Source organism: Lepus europaeus, chromosome 3, assembly GCF_033115175.1.
Source record: "Lepus europaeus isolate LE1 chromosome 3, mLepTim1.pri, whole genome shotgun sequence".
NCBI lineage: Eukaryota > Metazoa > Chordata > Mammalia > Lagomorpha > Leporidae > Lepus > Lepus europaeus.
In genome coordinates this window covers 13,152,786-13,176,829 of record NC_084829.1, presented here as the reverse complement: position 1 = coordinate 13,176,829, position 24,044 = coordinate 13,152,786, and the positions used below count along the sequence as shown (strand labels likewise).

The 24,044-nt window shown below is 50.4% G+C and overlaps 1 protein-coding gene across 6 annotated transcripts in view; it reads right to left on the bottom strand.

The window, feature by feature from the left end:
• Nucleotides 1-24,044, bottom strand: part of PHACTR1 (phosphatase and actin regulator 1) — a 586,996-nt gene that overhangs the window by 9,426 nt on the left and 553,526 nt on the right. For all 6 annotated transcript variants that reach the window (XM_062184620.1, XM_062184626.1, XM_062184633.1 and 3 more), the window contains 2 exons: nt 6,458-6,513; nt 1,382-1,443 (listed from right to left, as the gene is read on the bottom strand). In XM_062184620.1, the coding sequence (XP_062040604.1) occupies nt 1,382-1,443; nt 6,458-6,513 (118 nt within the window). The remainder of the gene's footprint in view (nt 1-1,381; nt 1,444-6,457; nt 6,514-24,044) is intronic.

Genomic DNA, 24,044 nt, shown 5'->3' with positions numbered 1-24,044 from the left:
CTATAAATGAAGTGTTTTTCTATGATTATCTTTCAGCAAGCAATTTTAATGTGTGGGAACATTGTGGGGTTCCAGCAATCACCTCCAATAACCTTGATGACAACCTGATTTAAATGTTTTTCTGAATGTCTAGGCCTCCTGGTATGAGAAATGAAGGGTTACGACTGGTCCCTCCGTCAGTCTCACGGTCAAGGACACACTTGGGACCAGCTCACACGTTTCTCCCATCCTTCTTGCTATCAGCCACAGGGACTGCATGCACTGTGTCTAAAGTCTAGGTGGTCTCAGGGATGTGCAGGGGTCAGCCCTGGCCTGCGGTGAGCTCACGTAGCTCTGTGCCAGGCCACAGCGGGGTGATACCCTGCTGATCATGTGAGTGATCACATGCCTACCCCTTTTTAATTGGGCTGATCTTTGGCTTATCACCAGAAGCTTGGGACGTTCTGAGGAAAAACAAAAAGTATTGAGAAATACAAATGGTCACCTTGATCATGGGGCTAGTTCAGGGTCTCTGAATTTCCTCCTTTGCCTGATAATTCTAGGGCAAAAAATTCACTAATACACCTTTTAAAAGCTCATCGTAATGGGTCTCTTAACCCTCTCTATGATTTGAGTGTCTTAAAAACACTGCAGTAAGATAGAAGATACTATGACATCCTGTGTGTCATCAATCAATTAAACGTTCAACATCACTCAGGAAAAGTCTCAGCAGGGCATCTATTCTGAAAGAGGTTCTTGCTACAGGACAAGAGTCATACACATGTACATGACCTTGTCAAACCATGCATTTTGGGGGTTAAAAATACCTAAAACGATCAGTTTTATGAGTTCTATCTATGCGCATTTTCAAACATCTCCATGGGATGTATCAGTCTTTTGGGCATCTTGCTAATCCAGTCACTCAGTTTGGACTTAGCCTAATACAGTCAAATAGTTCTTAACTCATAGTGAAAAGACAGTGTTCAGGAAAACAGCAAAGACCCACCGTTCCCCAGAGCCATAGCAAACAGCCAGATTCTCCTCGAACTACTGATTTTCATAATGAATTTCTGGGGGCTTGGAACTGTATATAGTATTGAACTGTATTTAGTGTAACTGAAAATACAATGCAATGGAAGTCAAGTTGCTTGGGCGCAGGTGGGAGCCACAAAACCAAGTGACACTGAATGTCCCCAGCCAAAAGGACGAAGGGTCGGCGAGCTGAGTTGGCCAGGGCACCCCTGGAGGAGTCTTGTGGTGCCAGGGCATCCGAGGAGGGGAAGTGATAAGCCAGGCAGGCGCAGGGCCACCAAGGCTGGTACAAGAAGGCTAAGGGGGAGAGGGCAGCGTCCCAGGCTCTCCCATCCCAGCTCTTGGCACGGAGAACCATGTCTCATCTCACCTTCCGAGTCAGCCTTCTCTTGATCTCTCTTTTCTCTTCTTGTTCCTCTTGTTCATTTCGAGCTGTAAGAAATATTTAAGATGCTTTTTATTTTGGTACACAGTGTCACCTACAGGTGCATCCTCTGACCCCTGGGGCAGGCTCTAGGCCAAACACCTGTTTGAAAAAGGGGAAGAGAGAAACTCCCATGCATCCCCTTGCTGGGTCACCCTTGTGTCTGTGGGGACACTTTCCAAACTAACTGCATTGTTTCAAGTTGCTGGTTGTTGTCCTTTGTCACGTAGGGCTTCGAGTCCCCGGGCAGGGACCTGGCTTGAGAAATGTGGCTACAAGGTGAGGAGCCTGCAGTGCTGTTGGGAGGGGCACAAGCATTTGACAACAGGACATGGGCCTCCCTCACTCCCTCTTGGGCTGCACAGAGACAGAAGGGGGCTCCTGGTGATGGGGGCTGCATGTGTGGCACACTCATGGGGCAGAACGGAATGAAGACTGGTCTGGATTTGCTGTCCAAGAAAAACCGGGCAGGGCCAGGGCCAAGCGCGAGGCTGGCCGCTCCAAGAGGAATTTCAAACCGCTCACCTTTCACAAGCCCTGATTCCATTAATTCTTTGAATCTTCCAAGAAGTCCACAGGTGTGTGAGGCCAGGGTGTGGGATACAATGGCCTGCATTTAGACTTGTAAGGAGTGTCTTAGGAGAGCAGACTGCACAGCCTAAATGTTCTCAGATTAACATGTGGGTGACTTACTCATCAGACTGGGTAAGAGCTGTAGGGAAGAGGGCCTAGGAAAGGGAGCAGAGATGTGGAGGACAGAGAAGGTGGTTCGTTTCTCCAGGGCAGCTGTGTGACCTTGGCAGAACACTACCCTTCTGGGAAATACCAGTCCCTATAAGGAGACAGGGATACCGGGCTAGTGTTGAACAAAAGTCTCGGACAGACCAGTGCCCAAGGAGCCCGGCACTCTCACCCCACCCTCCAAGAGCAGTGGATAAAGGAAACCATTGCTTGATTTTGGCATGGGGAACAGGGATCGCCATGATCCTTAAAACCACACTCGCCCAGGTGTACTTTGAGAAATCAATCCTCTGGCTGCAGGGGTGCCCACCGGCAACTCAGCTGTGGCTTCTGATTGTCTTAGGATGGGACAGGTCTTTACAGGTGGGGAACCCCTGTGCAGAGAAACAGGGTGGCGACTGTGGGCTCCACTGCCTCAATCTCCCTTCCTGGCCAGTCGGGAGGGCAGCCACCACCATCACAGCCAACCCATGAAGAAGGTGACAACATCTCCCACTGCGACAAACGTGGGAGCTGGGGAGTGGAATTCGGGACCTTACGCGACACCCCCAGGGTCACAATTGCACTGCCCAGACTGTGTCCCCCAGTCAGGACTTTGTACAGAGCAGCCTAGGAAATGTCCACATCCTGCTTGGGACAGGGTCCCCCCCCGAGGTGGCCCCAGGGCCTGAATATTCCACCGTGAGAGCGCCTTCCTTGGAGTTTAACCATCCTTTCTCCCTTACTGGGGTAGTCTTCATAAACTCAAATTTCTCTTAGACAAAAACCAGTTCAACTTGTCCATCAGCAATATTTTAGTATGAATTAATCTTTCAGAGATAAATTGGGCAGTGGACAGCAAGACCCAAAGACAGGAGACCTCAGTGGCATTTGTAAAAAAAGGCACATTTCTCAGGGATAAAAACCCATGGAACTAGTCAGCCATTAACAACTTAGCATGAATGGGCCTAGTAGGGAATGAAGTGGGAGACAGCAAGAACAGGAAGAGCCCAGTCGGCCACATTTGCAGGTGGCAGAGGCACGGGAGGGACACAGCTGGTCAACCGCCCTGGCGGCGGCTCGAGGGCACGTGGGTAGCAGGTGCAGAAGCCCAGCACAGTGGGGTCCACCCTGCCTCCCACTCCTGGCTTGTTAATGACCACAGGGAAGCACTGGGGGGTACAGCGACTGGTCCCACCCAACACAGCCATCGAGTTGGACGTGCAGTGCCGCTCTCTGGCTTCTGCCCTCATGGTTGGCTTGGGGCTGGCCCACCTTCTCCTTACTGGTGACAGATAGACCTCAGACTCCTGACCTGACAGGCCCCCTTCTGAGCCATGAAGGTCGGCAGCCCTCAGAGGCGACCGGGCGTGGCGCCTTCATCTACGCGTGTCTCCTGGGTCCCTCTGAGGGGCGGGGCCTCGGCTACCACCGGTGGAGCCTACACTTTACTTCCGAGCCATTTACAAACCCAGTGTCATGGACTCTCAGGCAGAGTGCGCTAAGACAACTGCATCAGGCAAGTGGGGAGGGCAGCCAGCAGAGGCCGGTGATGGCATTGCCGGGGCGCCCCCCCCCACCCCCAGAGTGTGCTCATTATGTGGTCACGTGTGCACAGGCTCTCATTGGCTGCAGCACAGAGCAAGGCTGCTGGTGGGCTCAGGCGGGGGGTGGGGTGGGGGGCGGGCCGGAAACCCAGCCCAGACTCTGTGGGGCCCCTGCATCCTGTCCTCCTGTGCTTATTTAAGGCCCAGAAAACCAGTGAGAGGACGACTCCTCAGAGCATGGCTCCTCACCCTAGCAGACATTTCTTCTACAGATGTCATAATAAAAAAAAATAGAAGGTAGGCAAAAATAAGAACCCATGGCGAAGACAAAGAGACTTTTGAAAAGCGCTGTGGGAGGTGTGTGTGCAACCTGTTTGGATCGGGGTAGGCAGCTCCCCAATTGGCAGCTCCTTGGCCAGGCCAAGAAGGAACAGAGCCGTGGGAACAAGCTTTGGAAACGCCCCCTTGGTGGCCACCGCCCCCAGGTTGAACTCAGTACAAGCAAATGACAGAAAAAAAAAAAAAACCAAAAACACAAAAACCCAACCACAAGGGACCTGCCTGTCGCCTGTCAGCTCTCAGGAGTTTTCACCTTAGGGAAGGCTCTTGGTAGGAACCTCACCCTTGCTCAGCTGGGTTTTCAAACCCGAGTAGCTCCCAGGAGGTTTGCAACCTCTTTGCATTAGGCGTCAAGTCAGAAGCCGTAGATCCTGTGCGGGAGGGCTGCTCCCATGAGTAACCCACCCAGGGACCCACACACACGTCAAGAGAGGCACACTAGAGACGCCCGCAGGTGCACGGCCCGAGAGAGGAGGAAGGCACTTTAGCTGATTTCGCATTTCAGGACTAACGGTTCACCTTTCGGCTTTTCTTTCTCCCCAGCAATGGAAAGTTGATCACGGATCAGACATTGAGAAAGTTCTGGTTCTGTTTTTAGCCTATTAAGCTTAGAATCTTAAGGTGCCCTTGAAGGGTGATTGTTGATTAGAAAACAAAACAAACAAACAAAAAAAATAGACTCTGGGGCTGGCGCTGTGGCGCAGTGGGTTAAGCCCTGGTCTGAAGCACCAGCATTCCCTATGGGCACCGGTTCTAGTTCTTTCTGGCTGTTCCTCTTCCGATCCAGCTCTCTGCTATGGCCTGGGAAAGCAGTAGAAGATGGCCCAAGTCCTTGCTCCCCTGCACCCACGTGGGAGACCCAGAAGAAGCTCCTGGCTCCTGGCTTCCGATAGGTGCAGCTCTGACCGTTGCAGCCAATTGGGGAGTAAACCAGTGGATGGAAGACCTCTCTCTCTCTCTCTCTGCCTCTCCTTCTCTCTGTGTAATTCTGACTTTCAAATAAAATAAATAAATCTTTTTTAAAAAATAGGCTCATTAAAGGAGGAAGGCCAGTCCTGAAAAGAACTTCTCTGTGGGGGAAGTGGTGTGGGCGTGGAGCAGCAGGCCAGGAAGCCGCTCCAGGCAACCGCCAGGCAGGTGTGTGCACTGGAGCGGTGGGAGTGCTGACCTCCCACCCTAACACCCAGCCTCAGCAAAGCCTGGAGGGCTGACCCAGGGACAAGAACTCGGGGAATCTGGGGAGAAAGAGCAACCAAGAGCATCCCAGCTTTCCTGAAGCGAGGCCACCCAGCCACCCAGTCTGAGCTTTCCCATGATGGACTGTGGTGTGTGTGTGTGCGCACACGTGTGCACACGTGTGCATATAGAACACTGCACTTCTACACCACCCTGCAGAGCACACTCTGCTCTTCTCGAAAGAGAAGTTAGACGGCTGTAGGTCAGGTCAGGGAGAGGGCAGCGAGAAACACGCGGGGAACATGGCTGTGGGCTCTCCCGAGGAGAGCAGTGTTGAGAACGAGCCCATATGAACTCACTGCTTTGACGGATTACTGAATATCTACCTCCAAACCGAGGCACACTCGGGTGCATGAAAGAAATGCTGGATTTAGTGTTTTGTATTCTTTTTAAAAAAATTATTTTTGGCACCAGGTGGACTCTCTGGTACAGGACACAAAGAATATTACAAACAAGAGGCTTGGCTGTCCGCAGCCTCGGCGGTATGGAGTTTTCCTTGAATGACAGCGCCAGCCAGGCAAACCCCTGGCTAGCTGGGGGAACCCTGAAACCCACACACAGCACTTCCCCCTTGGAAACACTTTCGTGGACTTTAAGAAATTTTATCCACAGCAGCCGGCTGCCAGGGAGTCAGGTTTTTTTTTTTTTTTTCTTCCAGGGCTGGTTTTCAAAGGGCTATTTCCCTTTTTTAAGCCTTGTATCTCACATCCGGGGTTTTACAGACAATTTGGCTTAAGGGTGAACCTGACTTTCCTCAAAGCCGTTGAACAAGAAGTTTCCTCGCTCTCACCCTCCAGCTTGTCTCGGACTTTATAGGAGGTGGCTGCAAAGTCGCCCGTGGAAAATTCACGTTATCTTTTCATTCCATTTTCCCACCCACTGTCTGTTGGAAGTGCTCTCGTGTGAGGTCACCGAAGGGAAACAGCTGCTCACCGTCCTCCATCCGTAGGCTTCTAGAGAACAAAGCGGGCCGGTGGCACAGGGTGGACCCAAACGTGCCTTCCCTATGGGGAGCCGTCTTTGGGGTTCGAGCACACAAGGACAACGGCTCATCCAGCGCAGGGGCTCCCCCATCGTGTCCTCACAGGTACAAGGCAGACACCTGGGGCACCCATAATGAGACCCCCCCCACCCAGTCCCCTGCCCCACTGGGTCCTCGCCACGGGGCCCAGTCACTCACGTTTCAGAATGTTCCTCTGTTCCAACTCCTCCGCAGTCGGCCTCTGGCTCAGCCGCCTACGGAAAAAGTCCAGGAAAAGTTTTTGGACCATATCATATCCTCCGTGGGTCATTAACCTCCCCTTCCCCGGCAGACTCGGGAGACACGGGCAGCGGCTGCCGTGCGTCTTCCATGCTGTCTCTGAAGGACTGGCCCTTGCCACCAACGCCTCCTCAGTTCCTCAAATTCGAGCCCAGGAAGGGCGCCCTGCGTCACGTCACTCATGTCACGCAGGGCTGACCCCTCCCCGCCTCCCTCCACCGCCCCCCCCCCCCCACGCCTCTGGTGCCCCAGGCAAGGGATTGAAACTTCCCTGGGACTCCTCTCTTCACAGAAGCCTCTTTCTTTCCTGGTGGCCTCCCGACTTGGAGACCGTGGCCTCTTGCCCTTCTCCGCCCCAACCCCGGAGGCTGGAGCTTGCTCCTTGCTCCGTTTGCACCGATCCAGTCAGGCCACAGAGAGGCTCGGGGCCCCAGAGAGACACATGCAAAGAACAACGGCTGCTCTTCTTCTTGTCCACACCCACCACCAGCACAGCCTTATTAGGACGTGCGATGACACATGGACAGGCCTACAAATGACACTCTTGTTGGCTGGGCATGCCATTTAGCCCATGCAAGTGAAACATCATAGCAAGGGCATTCTATGATGCGATGGGGGGTGGGGCAGACAATAGGTGGGAGAATGGGAGTGGCATCAAGAGGACATGGGTGCGGGAAGGCCCCAGGGATGAGCCACACCAGCACAGTGGGCCTGAGCAGGAACAGGGACTTTGGTACTTTTGAAGCTCGTGGGCATTATGGGACAGGCCTGCCACTCCGCAGCAGTCTGCTTCTGCCGTTGGGATGGAAGGTGTGTGAGATGAGAACACTGGGGAGCGGATATAGGGCTTCCCCAGAGTCCTGCACTGGGGCCTAGTGGGTGAAGAGGGGTGCTGGTGTGGAAGCTGCCGTCAGCCGGCTCCCCCTACAAACATCACACGTATAGCTAGAATTAGCAAGGCGTGTACATCATGGGATCTGCAGAAGGATCCTAGCATAGAAATAGAGTCACGCAATGCTTAGCGACAAGGATGCATTCTGGGCAATGCCGTGTTGGGCAGTTTCATTGTACAGACATCACAGAGTACCCTTACGCTGACCTGCATGGGATTCAGCCTACTGCTATACACCAGGGCTAAGATGCACCAGGCCAGGGACCTGAACTGGAGACAGCAGGCAAGTGTAACAGAATGCTCAGCATTTGTGTATGCAAACATACAGTCACAGTGAGCGTCCTCGCTGAGCCCAATCGTTCTGCTCCATTTACAGCCTGCGGGGAGCACCTCTGTGCACGCCATCTGTCGCTGACCCAAACACGGTGATGGGGCCCGGCTGTGTAAAGCCCACAGAGTCTCCCAGTGTGGGATGTGGGACTCACTGCTTGCTGCTACATGGATTCCTCTTTGTTGCCCCAGGGTGGACAGCAATGGCTTCTGTGTGTGACACTCCGGAATCACTACTGCACCTGTTCCGGAGTGGGGCTTTAAGGCCAGAGACAGGATCTGTGGGCAGACACCTGTCTTATAAATCAGCAGCTCCCTGAGACTATAGGAAACTGTATTCCATGGTGTTCTTAAGTTTTTAAGAACATCCTCCACACTTATTAGTCATTCTCTCCTCAAAACATCCCTGTGCTATAAATGTGAAATGCATGTGGTCTTTGTCCCTGCCTTGGAATTCCTGTGTGGTGGCAGGAGATATGCTAATGTGGTGACTAGGGTGGGGTGGGGCAGGTGGCCAGGAAGACCAAGTGATTGGAGGGTTGAGCCTCTCATCCCCACCCACTTCTGGGAAGGGGACAAGGAGGCTGAAGGGTAAGCTCCCTGGAAACTCTTGGATAGACTTGAGGGAAGTGCAGGTTGCAGAATGCCTGCAGGTGCTGGGAGGCTGCTGTGGCCAGAGGGCTTGGACATGCTGTGGCTCCCACCCCACACCTTTTTCTTTCCCTCTCTCCACCCGGCTTTCTTCTGCGTCCTTTATAATACACTGGTAAACCTCAGTGAAATATTCCACTGAGGGGCGCACACTGGGTGCAGTGGTTAAGACGCTGCTTGGGACGTCTGCATCCCATATCGGAGTGCCTGGGTTCGAGTCCTGGCTTGGTTTCCAGGTCTAGCTTCTGGCTAATGCATGCCCTGGAAGACAGCAGTGATGGCTCAAGGACTTGGGTCCTTGCTACCCACATGGGAGACCCAGATCGAGTTGCGGGCTCTCTCTGCAGCATGGCCCAGCCGCTGCCATTGTGGGCATTTGGAGAGTGAACCAGCAGCTGGGAGAGTTCTGTCTGTCTCTGCCTTTCAAATAAATAGAAGTAAGTAAAAAAAAATTAAAAATATATTTCCCTGACTTCTCTGAGCCCTCCTAGCAAGTGAACTCCCTGTAACCCCAGAAGAGGGCTGTTGGACAGCCGGTGGGTGACAACCCACTGCTGCGACTGGCATCTGAGGGGGGGTGCAGCCTTTGCCGGCCTGGGCTCCCAGCTTGTGAGATCTGCTGCACTCCAGGTGGCGAGGGCCCAGGTACTCAGTCAGTGTACGCTCGGGGTGCGGAGAAAAGCCCTCACTCCGGCCACGGAGCTGTGCTGCGTTGAGCCCAAGGGTAGAGAGAAAGAAACTGCTTTTTCCTTTGCGCTGCCATCCAGGCACCCCGGGTCCCCACTGACAAGGGCCGGCTGTGCGTTTGCAGGAGGCTGGAGGAGACTGGTGTCACAGGTGTGGAATGCAGCTCCTGGCCCCACCTTGGATGCTTTTCTGATGGGCCCTTTCTCACCTTTCTGTTTACCTTCCACAAGAAGACTTGCTGCTTTTATAAGCAAGGCACGCATCCCTCTCTGAGCCGGTCTTAGCAATGCCCAGGCTTTAAACCAAGCTCGAGTTTCGGGAGTGGCATGTTTGGAACAAGTCCTGCACATTCAGAGGGAGCATCCATCTTGGAGGCCAGGCAGGGGTTTATTGGAGTCCTGGCCTGGGGATGTCTGTAGAATGGTCACTCACTGGCCCGTGCCCAGAGCCCAGCCACTCATTATCAGATATGGGGCCTGGTTCTGCACTGGTCTTTCTGTTTTTCTGTTGGGTCTGGTTTGGAGAGGGGACAAAACTAGGAATGACAGATCTATAACCAGAGAAAATCCCGTTGCTAACCAGGCTGCCTTATAGCCCAACACACGAGATGTCCAGTGAGGCCCTCAACTTATGTTTCATTTTCCTTTAAAGTGTCTGAGAATGTCAAGGGTGGTAACAGCTATAGAATGTAGCTTTACTCCCCAGAAGGAAATATGGTGTAATTCATGGCTTTGACTTTGGAAATGAGATTCGATAGGAAAATGAGAATATGACATCGCAATGTTAAAGCACTAAACAGCGCGGGAGTCAGAGTTCTGGGTTCTGGTCCCATGTCTGCTCTGAAACTACTTGCTTTGGACAAGGTACTGGGCCCTGCCTGACCTATGTGCTTTTCTAGGCAAATAGTCAATAATAATTAGATTAGCTAATGGTTCAGCACTGCAGGTTAATTCAGTTAACCTCCATCTCAAGATTCTTAACTTAATCAGAGCTGCAAAGTCCTCCTTGCCATATGAGGTTATCTATTCATAGATTTGGGGATTAGGACACGGGCACCTTTACCCACATCCCTGGGGGACAGGGGACGGCAGTATTCTGTCTCCTATAGCCACACGGCTCTCCCAGTCATGAGTCACCAAGTGGTGTCCAGTGTACTGGATTGGATGGACCCTACTGGTTCTCTCTGGCATGTTCAGAGACTGCACCTTTCTGAGCCCGAATGTCTTGAGTGTGCACGCTCCAGTTAACTCGGATACGCACGTGCGCTCACTCACATCTCCTCTGCTTTCTTCCTCTCACATCACTTCTGGCCCCCAAGACCTCCTGATGTCAAGGCTCCTGGATCAGTAAGTCTTAAGAATCCTAACTTTTTGGCCAGTGCCGTGGCTCAATAGGCTAATTCTCGGCCTGTGGCACTGGCACCCCGGGTTCTAGTCCTGGCTGGGGTGCCAGATTCTGTCCCAGTTGCTCCTCTTCCAGTCCACTCTCTGCTGTGGCCAGGGAATGCAGTGGAGGATGGCCCAAGTGCTTGGGCCCTGCACCCCATGGGAGACCAGGAGAAGCACCTGGCTCCTGGCTTCGGATCAGCGCAGTGTGCCAGCCACAGCGGCCATTGGGGGTTGAACCAACGGAAAAGGAAGACCTTTTTCTCTGTCTCTCTCTCTCTCTCACTGTCTAACTGCCTGTCAAAAAAAAAAAAAAAATCCTAACTTTTGTTTTCCTATGTTTTTATCTTTCATCTGTCAATCTACCCAACCAAGAGAGAGAAACTGAGAGATAGAGATAGAGATAGAGAGAGAGATCTTCCACCTGCTCTGTTTATTCTCTCAATGGCTGCAATGGCTGGGGCTGGACCAGGCTAAAGCCAGGAGTCAGGAAATTCATCCAGGTCTCCTATCTGGGTGGCAGGGATCCAAGCACTTGGGCCATCATCCACTGCTTTCCCAGATGCATTAGCAGGGAGCTGGACTGGAAGCACAGCAGTGGGGACCTGAATTGGCACTCTGACATGGGGTGCCAGCCCGCAAGCGGCAGCTTAATCTGCTCACCACAACGCCAGCCCCATCAGCCATGGTCTTAAGGGGCACAGAGCCTAAAGGTGCTCGTCAGTGATGGAAACGTGCGTGTTAAGACCAGATCATCAGTCTCCAGGGAGCTGAAATGTAGTCAGATATTCTCAAAACGTGAAGCAAGCTGGAGGTGACTCTGACTTTCACTGCAAATTTAGAAGGCACTGCAGATTCCTGCAGCATCTTGGGTTGGCCATCCAGGGCTGGGCCAGGCACACACTGTTCAGGAAACAGGTGGAAGAGGGCCTGGGGAAAAGTATGCAAAGGAGAAAAGGTGGTCTGGTTCTGTCTTGACCCTGCCTCCCAGGCTGGTCCAGCTCAAGCCCCTGGAATTATCGGTCTATCTCATTCCTGTCAAACAAACAGGTGTCATACACAGTAGTCTCTCCTTATCCTCAGCAGACACATTCCAAGACCCCCTGTGGATGCCTCAAACCATGGATAGTACCAAACTACGGTTTCTACACACATTCCCATGATAATGTTTAATTTATGAATTAGGTACAGGAAGAAATTAACAATAAAATAAAATAGAATGACTATACTGATATACTGTAACAAAAGTGATGTGAATATGGTCTCTCCCTCTCCCTAAAAATATCTTATTGTACTTGCCTGTATTTTTGGAGCACTGTTGATTGAGCGTGGCTCAAACTATGGATAAGGGGCAACTACTGGAATCCCAAGAGGCTAATAACTCGCAGACTCACAGCTGAGTTGTCCTCTGAACACGCTGTAGCTCCCTCACCCCTGCCTTGCTAGTCGATTTAACTAATTGCGTCTGATGGAGACTAACATTAAATTTAAAAATCCCTTCCTGACTATAAATATAGACAAGACCATTATAAGCTAGGTGGCAAGGGGAATCTTTTTTCACTGTAAAAACTTTTATATAAAGCAAATTACCCCAAATTAAACATTTAATGTAGTTTTCAAGTGATCTCAAATGGCTTGCTCTGCTATTATATGTTTGGCCCTGGTTTATAAAATATCATTGCACAGCAACATTGTTTCCATGCCTCAAATGATTTCTTCTTTACCATAGACCATGGCTAAATGATTTGCCATTTACCGTGACCTGAATAGATGCTGGGTTCCTGTTTAAATGCCACATGCCTAATGCAGACCCTGGGAGGTGGCAGAGGTGGCTCAAGTAATTGTGCTTCTGCCACCCCCATGGGAGAACTGGATCATGTCCCTGGCTCCTGGCTTCTGTCCTGGCTCAGCCCTGGCTGGCATGGGTATTTGGGAGTGTGAACCAGTGAATGGGAGCTGTCTCTCAAGAAAATAAATATAAAAATTTTAAAATTTCACATGCCAGGATGGTGTTATGGTGCAGTAGTTAAGTTAAGCCACAACCTCAACACCGGCATCCCAGGCATCCCATGTGAGCACTAGTTAGTCCTGGCTGTTCAACACACTTGGGAAAGCAGCAGATGATGGCCCAAGTACCTGGGTCCCTGCCATCCATTGGGGGAGACCCGGATAGAGTGTCAGGTTCCTGGCTTTGCCTGGCACTACCCTAGCCACTGTAGCCATCTGGGGAGTGAACCAGTGGATGGAAGATCTCTCTCTCTCTCTGAATCCGCAACTCTGCCTTTCAAATAAATAAATAATTTTTAAAAGATTTATTTATTTACTTGAAAGTCAGAGTTATACAGAGAGAGGAGAGGCAGAGAGGGAGAGGGAGAGAGACAGAGAGAGAGGTTTTCCATCTGCTGGTTCACTCCTCAGTTGGCCACAACAGCCAGAGCTGTGCCGATCTGAAGCCAGGAGCCAGGAGCTTCTTCTGGGTCTCCCATGTGGATGCAGGAGCCCAAGGACTTGGGCCATCTCCTATTGCTTTTCCAGGCCATAGCAGAGGGTTGGATCGGAAGAGGAGCAGCCGAGACTCAAAATGGCACCCATATGGGATGCCAGCACTGCAGGCGGTGGCTTTACCTGCTAAGTCACAGCGCTGGCCCCAATAAATTCATATATATTTTTAAAAGCCACATGCTACCAATTGCCCTAAGTGAGCCTTCTATTTTCTTTCAACATTTTAGACTAGCCTTTGCTCTTCTTTTTAGTCTGAAGGATGCTATCTGTATCAAATTCCATAGGAAACACATGAACAGGAGTTTCTGGTATTGGATGACAAAGCTGTTAAACACAGAAACAACAATAAAACTCCAATGGTGCCTCACTCCTGGCCTTGGAAAGAAGCGATTGCTGGAGACAGCCGCGGTGAGAGGCTTTACAGAAGTGCAGAGCAGAGGTCACCGCCTCGATGCATCCAACCCCTCCCCGGAGAGAGCCCGGAGCCCCGTGGGTTTTGCTGGTTAGACTCACGGATGCAGGCACGGAGTAGCTCTGCCACACAGTGCTAATGAGCCTGCTGCCAGCGGCCCCAGCAGGCCAAGGTCGCAGCCCTCGTTAGCACGACAGCTGCTTATGGCTGGGGGTCTGCAGTTCGGGATGTGGAAAAGCAGAGGTAATGTGGTTTTCTGCATCTCAGCAGCAGAGGGAGGTAACTGCATTTCCAGCGGAGTGGATGGAGGAGTGCAAAATACTCCTGGAGAAGGCCAGAAAACAGGTGTCCCCTCCTAAGACACGGGGAGATAGGGTTTTCTAACAGGTGCCCAAGGTGGCGACTGAGAGTGGAGTTGGGCACGGTAGGTACAGGGGGAAGGGAGGAGCACTGAGGTTTCTTCCCTGAGGGCCTGCGGGCTCCCAGGAGGGCCGGGGCATTTCTGTCCAGCCTTCATCATTTACTCCATCCCAGTTCCTAAAAGACCATGGAGAACATAGTTGGTGCTCATTTAGCAAACACTTAATCTGGATTGCACCAGTTCCAATGCTACACACACCCCTTGGCTGATCTCACCACACTCAAGGCTTCCGTTAGTCTCAGTGCACGATGACCCCAAGTCCAAGCCTCCTGCCATGGTTCTGAGCTCCTGGCCACCTTTCCCACTGCCTTCTGTACACCTGCAGGCTGTCAAACTTAAAGGGTCCCAAAGGAATTAACTCATCCTCTCCTTGGTACTCACTCCTCTTTGAGTAGTTTTTCATCCCATTCCCCTCACGAGCCACCCAAGCCAGGAAACAGAATCGTCCTCTCCGATCTTGACCTTCGATGGCCAGCCAACCACCAAGTCCCACATCCAAACCATCGCTCATCCCATCCCACCACTGCCACCTAGGGACAGCAAGCCACCAGCATCTCTCCTGTGCTGCCAGTCTGTTCCACTCCAGTCTTCTCCCAACCTAGCAGAACACTCTTTCTGCAGGACAAATCTGATCACACCACTCCCTGCCTGAAAACCCAGTACGCCTTCCCAGTGCCCACAGAAAAGGGTCATAACACCAATATTCTGGAAGGTTCCACTTATCAGGAATGTCCCCACCTGTCCTTCAGAAACAACCATCTCCTATAGTTCCTTCTTGCACCCTCCCCCACCTGAAGGAAGGAACCTCAATCCTGTCTTTTTTTTTTTTTTTCTTCTTCAATTCAGGTGAGAGAGAGAGAGAGAGAGAGCGCGAGAGATATCCCATCCACTGGCTCACTCCTCAAATGCCCACAATGGCCAGGACTGGGCTGGGGCAAATCTCAGGACTCAGTCCAGGTCTGCCATGTGGGTGGCAGGAACCCAACCACTTGAGCCTCAGCCACTGCCTCCTGGATCGGCATGGGCAGGAAGCTGGAACCAGGAGCCCAAGCCAGAGAACTGAACCCAGCACTCTGATAATAGGACGTAAACATCTTAGCTGGTGCCCTTCTCCTCCCATCTCCAAACCTGCTCTAAGCCTAGTTAAAATCAACCCGATGTCCCTTCAGGCAGGTGTGAGTCACACCTGAGTGGGGGGAGACACATTCCTATGACGCCCCCAGACTAGAAACCATGAGCTCCGAACTGGCTGAGCTGGGTCCAGGATTCAGTGCACAAGATCAGCGGCATCCTCAATGCCACCTTTCTGAAGCAGAAAGCCCCCACTCCCTCATTACGCTGCGAAGCCTCCGCCCGCACCTGACCGTGGAATGACGTAACATGTGCTAACTTAGTGGGCTTGTGCAGTTACCCCTTTTTGAATATGCATTAACCTTCTTGGAATATCTCCCAAAGCTTAGTGATTACACATAACTTCCCTAAAAACAGCCCGATAAAACTTGCAACTCCTGGCTGTTTGGGGAGCCTGTTTTTGTCATGAGATCACAGTGGCTCCTTGGCTTGGTGAACCCGAACCGATTGCTTTCTGCTTACAGCTCAAATTGTGTGGGCATGTTTCCGCTGGCACACACTTTAGACAAGAGCCCCTGAATTGTTCTGTCCAACAACATTTCCAGATTTGCACGCCTTTCCTTAAGGCTATAACATTCTTTTCTTTCCCGTTTGTCTGGCTGACAATAATCCCTAAGAGCGCAGCTTAAACCTTAAGTATCACTGCCTCTGTTCACCAGCCTCTTGCTTCAGATGTGTCTGCAGTGAGTGGAAATGGTCTTGTGTCTCCTGCACACCAGGGCTGGTTATATTCTGTCTTACTGCCTGTCTTGTCCTCACATACTTGTACTGTTGTGAGGCTCATCACTAGGGCTGGATTCCTGGGCACACAAGATCTGAGCAGGTGCACAGAGAGCACCCCTTGCTTAGAAAGGTCCCATGCTTGTTTTTTTTTAAATATTAATTTTATTTATTTGAAAGACAGAGTTACAGAGAGAGGTAGAGACAGAGAAAGAGAGAGGTCTTCCATCTGCTGGTTCATTCCTCAGATGACCACAATGGCCAGGGCTGGGCCAGGCCAAAGCCAGGAGCCAGAAGCCTCCTCTGGGTCTCCCATGGGGGTGCAGGGGCCTAGGCACTTGGACCATTGTCCACTGCTTTCCCAGGCACATTAGCAGAGAGCTGGATTGGAAGTAGAGCAGCCGGGACTTGAATTGGCGCCCATATAAGATGCCGGCACTGCAGGCTGGGGCTTTAACCCATTGTGCTACAGCACTGGCCCCACTGTACTTAGGGCTTAACACTCTGCTGTCATTTTGAATATCTGAACAAGGAACTTCTCAATTGTTCACGATGGCATCCACAGAGCCCGCCGAATCTGTTAACTGTGTATGAGCACAGTCAATGGCTACTGCTCTCCCATGACTGTCTCTTATCTTAGGCTGTGCTCCTTTCTGAGTGCCTTCCCTTAGAATTAAACACAACACAACACAACAGCAACAGCAAACAAAACCATCCTCTTAGCCCTCCCCTCCTCTTCCAGCTCCTACCACTTGCCTGTTCTTGGCTGCCAGACCTCCTGAAAGAGTGTGGTCCAGGCTTAAGGTCTTAGAAACTCATTATTATCTGACTTCACTACACTGGTTCTCGGTCCCCTGGGTACCCTTGGAAATGTCTGGAGTCATCTATGGTTGTCACAATTGGGCAGGGGCTACTGGCATCTAGTAGGCAGAGGCCAGAGAATCTGCTAAATATTCTACAAGGCATAAGACAGCCCTCCATAATCAAGAGTCATCCAGTCCAAGGCAACAACAGTTCCAAGGTTGAGAAACCTTGTTTATGGAATCAGTTCTTGTTAAGGTTGTTGATGACTGAGTTGCCTAATGCAGTAGTATTGGTAGAGTCTTCATTTTATTCAGTACATGTCTATCCTATGACACCTTTGTCTTGTGCTGCTCTCTTCCCCAGGCTTTCAGAGGGCTCACATCTCTCTCTTTTTTAAAGGATTTATTTTATTATTTGAAGGGTAGTTACAGAGAAAGCGAGAGTGAGAGGGAAGGAGGGAGGGAGAGAGGGAGGGAGGAAAGGAAGGAGAAGGAGAAGGAGAAGGAGAAGGAGAAGGAGAAGGAGAGAGGGAGAGAGGGAGAGAGAGAGAGAGAGAGAGAGAGAGAGAGAGAGAGAGAGAGAAAAGAAAGATAGAGAAAGATAGTGCAATGATCTAGGCTGGGCTGAAGCTAGGAACTTGGAGCTTCTTCCAGGCCTCCCATGTGGGTGCAGCAGCCCAAGCACTTGGGCCATCTTCTGCTGCTTTCCCAGGTACATTAGCAGGAAGCTGGATTGGGAGTGGAACAGCTGGGACTTGAACCCACACCCAAATGGGATGCTGGTATTACAGGCAGCGGCTTTACCTGCTATGCTAAAGTGCTGGCACCACATCTTACTCTTATACAAGGGGCCTTCAAAATAGAACTAAAGGATGAGTTTATTTTGGTGCAAAACAATTTTTTAAAGATTTATTTATTTGTTTGAAAGTCAGGGTTTCAGAGAGAGAGAAAGGGAAACAGACAGACAGACAGACACACACACACACACACACGGGCGGGGGGAATTTTTCATCTGCTGGTTCACTCCCCAGATAGCTGCAACGGGCAGTGCTGGGTCAGGCTGAAGCCAGTAGCTTCATCTGGGTCTCCCACATGGGTGCAAGGGCCCAAGCACTTGAGTCATTTTCTGTTGCTTTCCCAGGCCATCAGCAGGGAGTTGGATTGGAAGTGGAGCAGCTGGAACACAAATCAGCCCCACATGGGATGCTGGCATTGCAGGCAGTGGCTTAACCTGCTATGCCACACCAGCCCTGTAAGTAATTTCTGAAACTTGTGCATAAAGAAGCTCTTCAAAAATTTCTGGGGCCAATGTTGTATAGAAGGCTAAGCCTCTGCTTGCAGTGCCAGCATCCCATATGGGCTCTGGTTCGAGTCCTGGCTGTTCCACTTCCAATCCAGCTCCCTGCTAATGCACCTATGAAAGCAGTATGGCAAATGGTCCAAGATCTTGGGCCTCTGCACCCTGGCTCCTTGCTTTGGCTTGGCCCAGCCCCAGCCACTGCAGCCATCTGGGGAGTGACCCAGAATATGGAAGATCGATTGATCTCTGTGTGTGTGTCTTTCTCTCCTTCTCTCTTTATTTCTGCCTTTCAAATATGAATAGTCAAAAAACTTTCATAGAAAATATATGTTATGAAGAAACTATGCATGAAATTCAAACTTTTTTTGCACCAAGCCTAACACGTTTTAATTCCATTTTCCTACAAACTTTCTGAAGTCCCCCTCCTCAACACACATCCCATAGTTCCTTGTTCCTGCTCCTCAGCAGAGCTCAGATGTGATGAAATCCCAGAGGTGCCTCCTCCTTGTGGGTGGCTTCAGGGTCAGTACTGTGCCTGCCCGTGACCACTGTGGTCAGTGCTACACAGGTGCGGGGCTCTGCAAGAGCTGGTGTTCCAGTGGAAGCCTCAGCCTTTTCATCTCTGTGATGCAGCAAAGGAAACCCTCTGATTGCCAATCTTAGCCAGACTTCCTAGAATTGTGGCTCTGAGAATGGGCAGAGAAAGGAGAGAGAGGAGGGGACTGCCATAGCTCACTCCTTTGCTTATAGCCTTCCATGAGCTGACACTTCACTGAGAATAATGTTCAAACTCACCACATACCATGCCCTGCTAATCAGGGTGATGTGGCCACAACATCGTGTTTGCCTTCACTCCCTTGTCCACTGTAAGGTAACCTGATCTCACCCATTTGTGGTTTAGGAAGCTGAAATACCTCTTGTGATTCTACCAAAAAGAACTAGTGGTTCTTTCCGCTCAGTTTCCCATCTTGACAGCGGCCTCATCCATTACACTGATGGGGCCATTTGCATGAGGGTCTCTGCTATTGTACTGCTGACTCAGTATTTTGTCACTACAACAGAATACCAGCAAACTAGCTCTATGAAGAACAAAGGTTTATTTAGCTCACTGTTTGGGAGGTTCACAGTCTGGTCTGGCCATCTGGTGAGGACGGATGGCAGTGGTGGATGTGTGTGGATGAAGGATTATGTGGCGAGCCAGAAAGAAGAAATAGCAAGTGGGCTCAATTCAGCTTTCACAACCACCTTTCTCACCAGAACTGTCTTCTCACAGCATGCTCGATGACCTATGGATCTTGTGCCAGGTCCACTTCCTGAGTTGCATAACTGGATTAATTTTCCTTTCTCTGAGCCCCATTGTCTTATGACTTTGAGATTTAGTGTCCTGTGCGAGAGGCCAGTGTTGTAGCACAGTGGGGTAAGCCACTGCCTGTGACCCCGGCATCCCATGTGAGCACAAGTTTGAGTCCTGGCTGCTCCACTTCTAAGTGAGCTCCCTGCTCATGCACGTGGGAAAGCAGCAGCAGATGTCCCAAGTGTTTGGGCCCCTACCATCCTCATGGGAGACCCTGATGGAGTTCCTGGCACCTGGATTCAACTTGGCCCAGCCCCCACTGTTGAAGCCCTTTGAGAAGTGAACCAGAAGGAAGATCTCTTTCTCCCTGTGACTCCCTTTTTCTTTCTTAACTCTGCCTTTCAAATACAATAAATAAATCTCTTTTTTTTTTAAAAGTCCTGCATGAGTTTAGGAGCCAGATCATGTTCAAACCATAGCTACTATACCCCAAAAGCCATGAATTACATCTTATTTATCTGTATTCTTTGCTCTTAGTACCTGGCATTTAATAGGGGATCAGCATATTTTTGATGATTGAATCAACAACACCTTAATCCTAGGAGCTGTGCCCATGGGGATGAACAAGAACTCTGAGCTGACGTGAGAGACCTCCCCTGGGAGAGCTCAGAGGCAGTTCTACTCAGACCACGGGGCTATGCCCTTTCACTTTCTCTCGGCCTTCCAGGCAGAGCAGCTCTTACAACTGTTGATCTGGGCACTCACCTCTTTCCAGGAATTCCAGACAATAATTTTCAATTTCCTCCTGCACTGCCATTGCCCTCGAGCTATGAACAACTTCCTGGCTATAGAAGAGAGCAGCGAGAAGGGAGACTGCCCTGAGCCCCTGAGCCCCGAACCCTGGCTGGCCCGCACCATCAACCAGAAGGCCACGGGAGTGTGTCCCACAGCCTCACTCCCCACACCCGAGTTTTCGCGCATCACAGATGGTCACAGCAGTGTTGGCAGGACCAAATGAGAGCGAGGTGTGAGAATCCCTTTCAAAAGTAAGTACAAAGCATGAGCTATTTTTGTCATTTGAAAAAGGTCCCTTCCTTAAATAGATGAACAGGTTGCACCTTAGAGAATATTTTTGGCTTTATTCACTGAAGACAGAGGCTCCTGTGTGAGCCCCTGTGACTAAGACAAAGTACTGAGAGGTAACAGCCAGGGAAAAACATTGAAACCACGCTGGACGCCCTGAGCTGAAATCAGCATTGGAATATGGATGGGACTTTGTGTGTTACCAGGCATCAAACACACGAAGAAACAAAGCAATAACAGATCTGAGCATTTGGCATGCTCTTGGAATTACTGGATATAAACTCTTCATCAGCAATCAGGAACATCTCACACTGGAAGTCACTGAGCTGTCATTAAGACAGTTAATGAAGCTAACCAAAGAGCACACTCATTCCAACAAGGCTATTTTTATATGAAGAGTCAATCAAAATAAATGTTAAAACTATGTGATGACAAAATACTGTGATGCTGAAGCTAAGGAAATCAGGAATAAAAGACTGTCTGGTGGTCTACCACTGGGAAATGACTGAGGGGATTTGCTGTGGTAAGTGGAGCCCACCCACCCATCAGCTGTAACACCAGGGGACAGACATTGGCCTTGGCCTCAAGGGAGAGCTGTGTGTATGAACAAGATCAGCAAGCCTGACTGTGCGTGCACGATTTAGTCAAGTTCTGCCGTCAAACATCAGGGTTCTATCTTTTGCCACGACTCCCTCCCCAAATCTTAAAGACTATTCAACCTTTCTACTCTCTTCCTTTCCAACAGCTGCCCCTACTGGGTATCTTCTATAAATGTTCACATGCTGGGGCCAGCACTGTGGTGTAGCAGGTAAAGTCGACGCCTGCACTGCTAGCATCCCATATGGGTGCCGGTTCTAGTCCTGGCTGCTCCTCTTTTTTTATTTTTGACAGGCAGAGTGGACAGTGAGAGAGAGACAGAGAGAAAGGTCTTCCTTTTGCCATTGGTTCACCCTCCAATGGCTGCCGTGGTAGGCGCGCTGCGGCCGGCACACCGCACTGATCCGATGGCAGGAGCCAGGTGCTTCTCCTGGTCTCCCACGGGGTGCAGGGCCCAAGGACTTGGGCCATCCTCCACTGCACTCCCTGGCCACAGCAGAGAGCTGGCCTGGAAGAGGGGTAACCGGGACAGGATTGGTGCCCCGACCGGGACTAGAACCTGGTGTGCCAGCGCCGCAAGGCGGAGGATTAGCCTAGTGAGCCGCGGCGCCGGCATAGCTGCTCCTCTTTTGATCCAGCTGTCTGCTATGGCCTGGGAAAGCAGTAGAAGATGGCCCAAGTCCTTGGGCCCCTGCACCCTCGTGGGAGATTTAGAAGAAGCTCCTGGCTCCTGGCTTTGGATCAGCACAGCTCTGGCCATTGCAGACAATTGGGGAGTAAACCAGCAAATAGAAGACCTCTCTCTCTCTCTCTCTCTCTCTCTCTCTCTCTCTCTCTGCCTTTCCTTCTCTCTCTGTGTAACTCTGACTTTTAAAAAAATAAATAAATCTTTAAAACAATGTTCACATGCTCCCTAGAAGCACAAAGCATTTTGAATAACCTTCTATCAGAGTCATCAAGTTCACCAGCACACGGCAAGAAGTCAAGGCAAAAGATTCCGAAGAGGCAAAGCCGACTCATGGGTGTCACTCACTCCATCAGACCCGTGGGGGCAAAACAGCAGCTTCACGTTTTAAGTACCAGCTCGTCCTGTCTTTCTTCCTACAGCACTTGGCCTGTTTTCCCAACCCCTGCCATTTCTCATGGATGCTGACCCACTGATAGGGCCTACAGCGCACTGGAATAAACCAGGCTGCTATAAAAGCTGTGGTGGATGCCTGTTCCCATACCAGAGGCCCTGACTCCAGCTTTCAGCTGATGCAGACCCGGGAGGCACTCGTCATCGCTCGAATAACTGATGTCTCTCACCCTCATGGTAGACCTGGGTTGAGTTCTTGGTTCCTGAATTTGCTCCCCCTTCTCCCCCAGCCATTGTGGGCATCTGGGGAGTGAAGCAGGGGACGGGAACTCTCTTTCTCTCTGCCTCTCAAATTAAAAATAAAATAATAAAAAATAAACAATGGGTGAGCCACATTCTTGACCCATGACATCAGACCGATGAGGGCAGAGCTCAGGCACTGAAATATTTATGAACGCGTCCCAGGTAATTCAAAGGTGCACTGAGGAGTGGGAAGCATCATCAACATCCCCCAGGGACTTGTGAACCACCTACCGCACCAGAAACTCAGGGGGTGGGGCCCAACAACCTGTTTCAGCCAGCTGTCCTGGAGATCCACACACATGCTCAAGTTAGAGAACAATGGCTCTAGATGTCATTGCAACTTACTGGGTGGAAGAGGCAAGCTGGGGAGCATGGAGAGCATGTGAGGGTCTGGAGACAGCTTGCAGGTCCTACCAAAGGGCTCGGTCATTACCTCTACTGAGCAAGCAGGATGGAACTGGAGTGGGCAGAGTATTGGCCTCCCTCTACAGGGAGAAGCGAGATTTACTTCCTCTCCCATGGAAACAAGAAGATCCTGAAGGCTTCAGGAGCCCTAATTTAGACCCAATGGTTTAACATTTATTTAGAATTCATTTTATTTCACTTTGTTCTTAAAAATTTCAATGTGATTCAAGATAAAGATGCTGACTATTTTCTAGAAAAAGTACTGGGTGGGTGGGAATTAAAAAGATGAAAATTATGTGCAATAAAACCCCACGGAGTTAGAGATGGTTTAGCCTCCTGCCCTGGGAGTGTCAAAAGTTGGTTCATTCTCAGTTCAGAACTTACCCTTCTCTTCACCTGTTGCAAACGAGAATCTCCCACACATCTGTAACTTCTTTCTATAAAAACATATCAACAGGGGCCCGCCCCATGGTTCACTTGGCTAATCCTCCATCTGCAGTGCTGGCATCCCATATGGGTGCCGGGTTCTAGTCCCGGTTGCTCTTCTTCCATTCCAGCTCTCTGCTGTGGCCGGGAAGGCAGTGGAGGATGGCCCACGTGCTTGGGCCCCTGCACCTGCATGGGAGACCAGGAAGAAGCAACTGGCTCCTGGCTTTGGATTGGCGCAACGCTGGTCATAGTGGCCATTTGGGGAGTGAACCAACGGAAAAAGGAAGACCTTTCTCTCTGTCTCTCTCTTTCACTGTCTAACTCTACCTGTCAAATAAAAAAAAATAATAAAACATATCAAAAGTCCGTTACTTTCTTGGTTCTTGCAGAAGATGCAACCAATGACAATCTCTATGCACCACACTGTAAAACAAGTTCATTGTATTTGTTAACTCTGTTTGATAGAGGCTGCCTGGACCTCTGTGTTGAGAAGGATTCTGAAGCTTACCCACACCTTTGTAACCAGGCCTGTCACAAATAAACCTTCCGCAAGTTATCGTGAGTGGAACCATCTGTTTCCGGCAGCAGCCCTGCCTAATGGGAAAATCATGGTAGAGAAAGTGGGCTGTTCTGATGAAGGCACTCAGATATGAGATCCTAAGGGATATCAGAGAAGGCAGGGGGCTCCTGCTGTCAGAGACAACCACATCAACCCTGGGGACTAACAGAGCCACAAATAAAGGCAGTCAGATTAGATGATCTTCAAATAATTTCTCTCTAGGGGTAGGGACTTAAGCTGGGCACAATACTCCAACGCAGAGGACTAAGTAAATAGTCAGACGATCTCCATATAGTATTCTGTATGTCACACAAATACAGGGACATTCCAGAGTTAGTGGAAAGGTGGAATTAAAAGGTTTTTGGCACAAAAAAATTTTGAAATCCATGAATAGTTTTTTTCTTATTTATTTTGAAAGTCAGAGTTACAGAAAGAGAGGGATTGTCAGATAGAAAGATAGCTTCCATCTGCTGGTTCACTCCCCAGGTGACCACAATGGTGAGACTGAGCTGGGAGCCAGGATC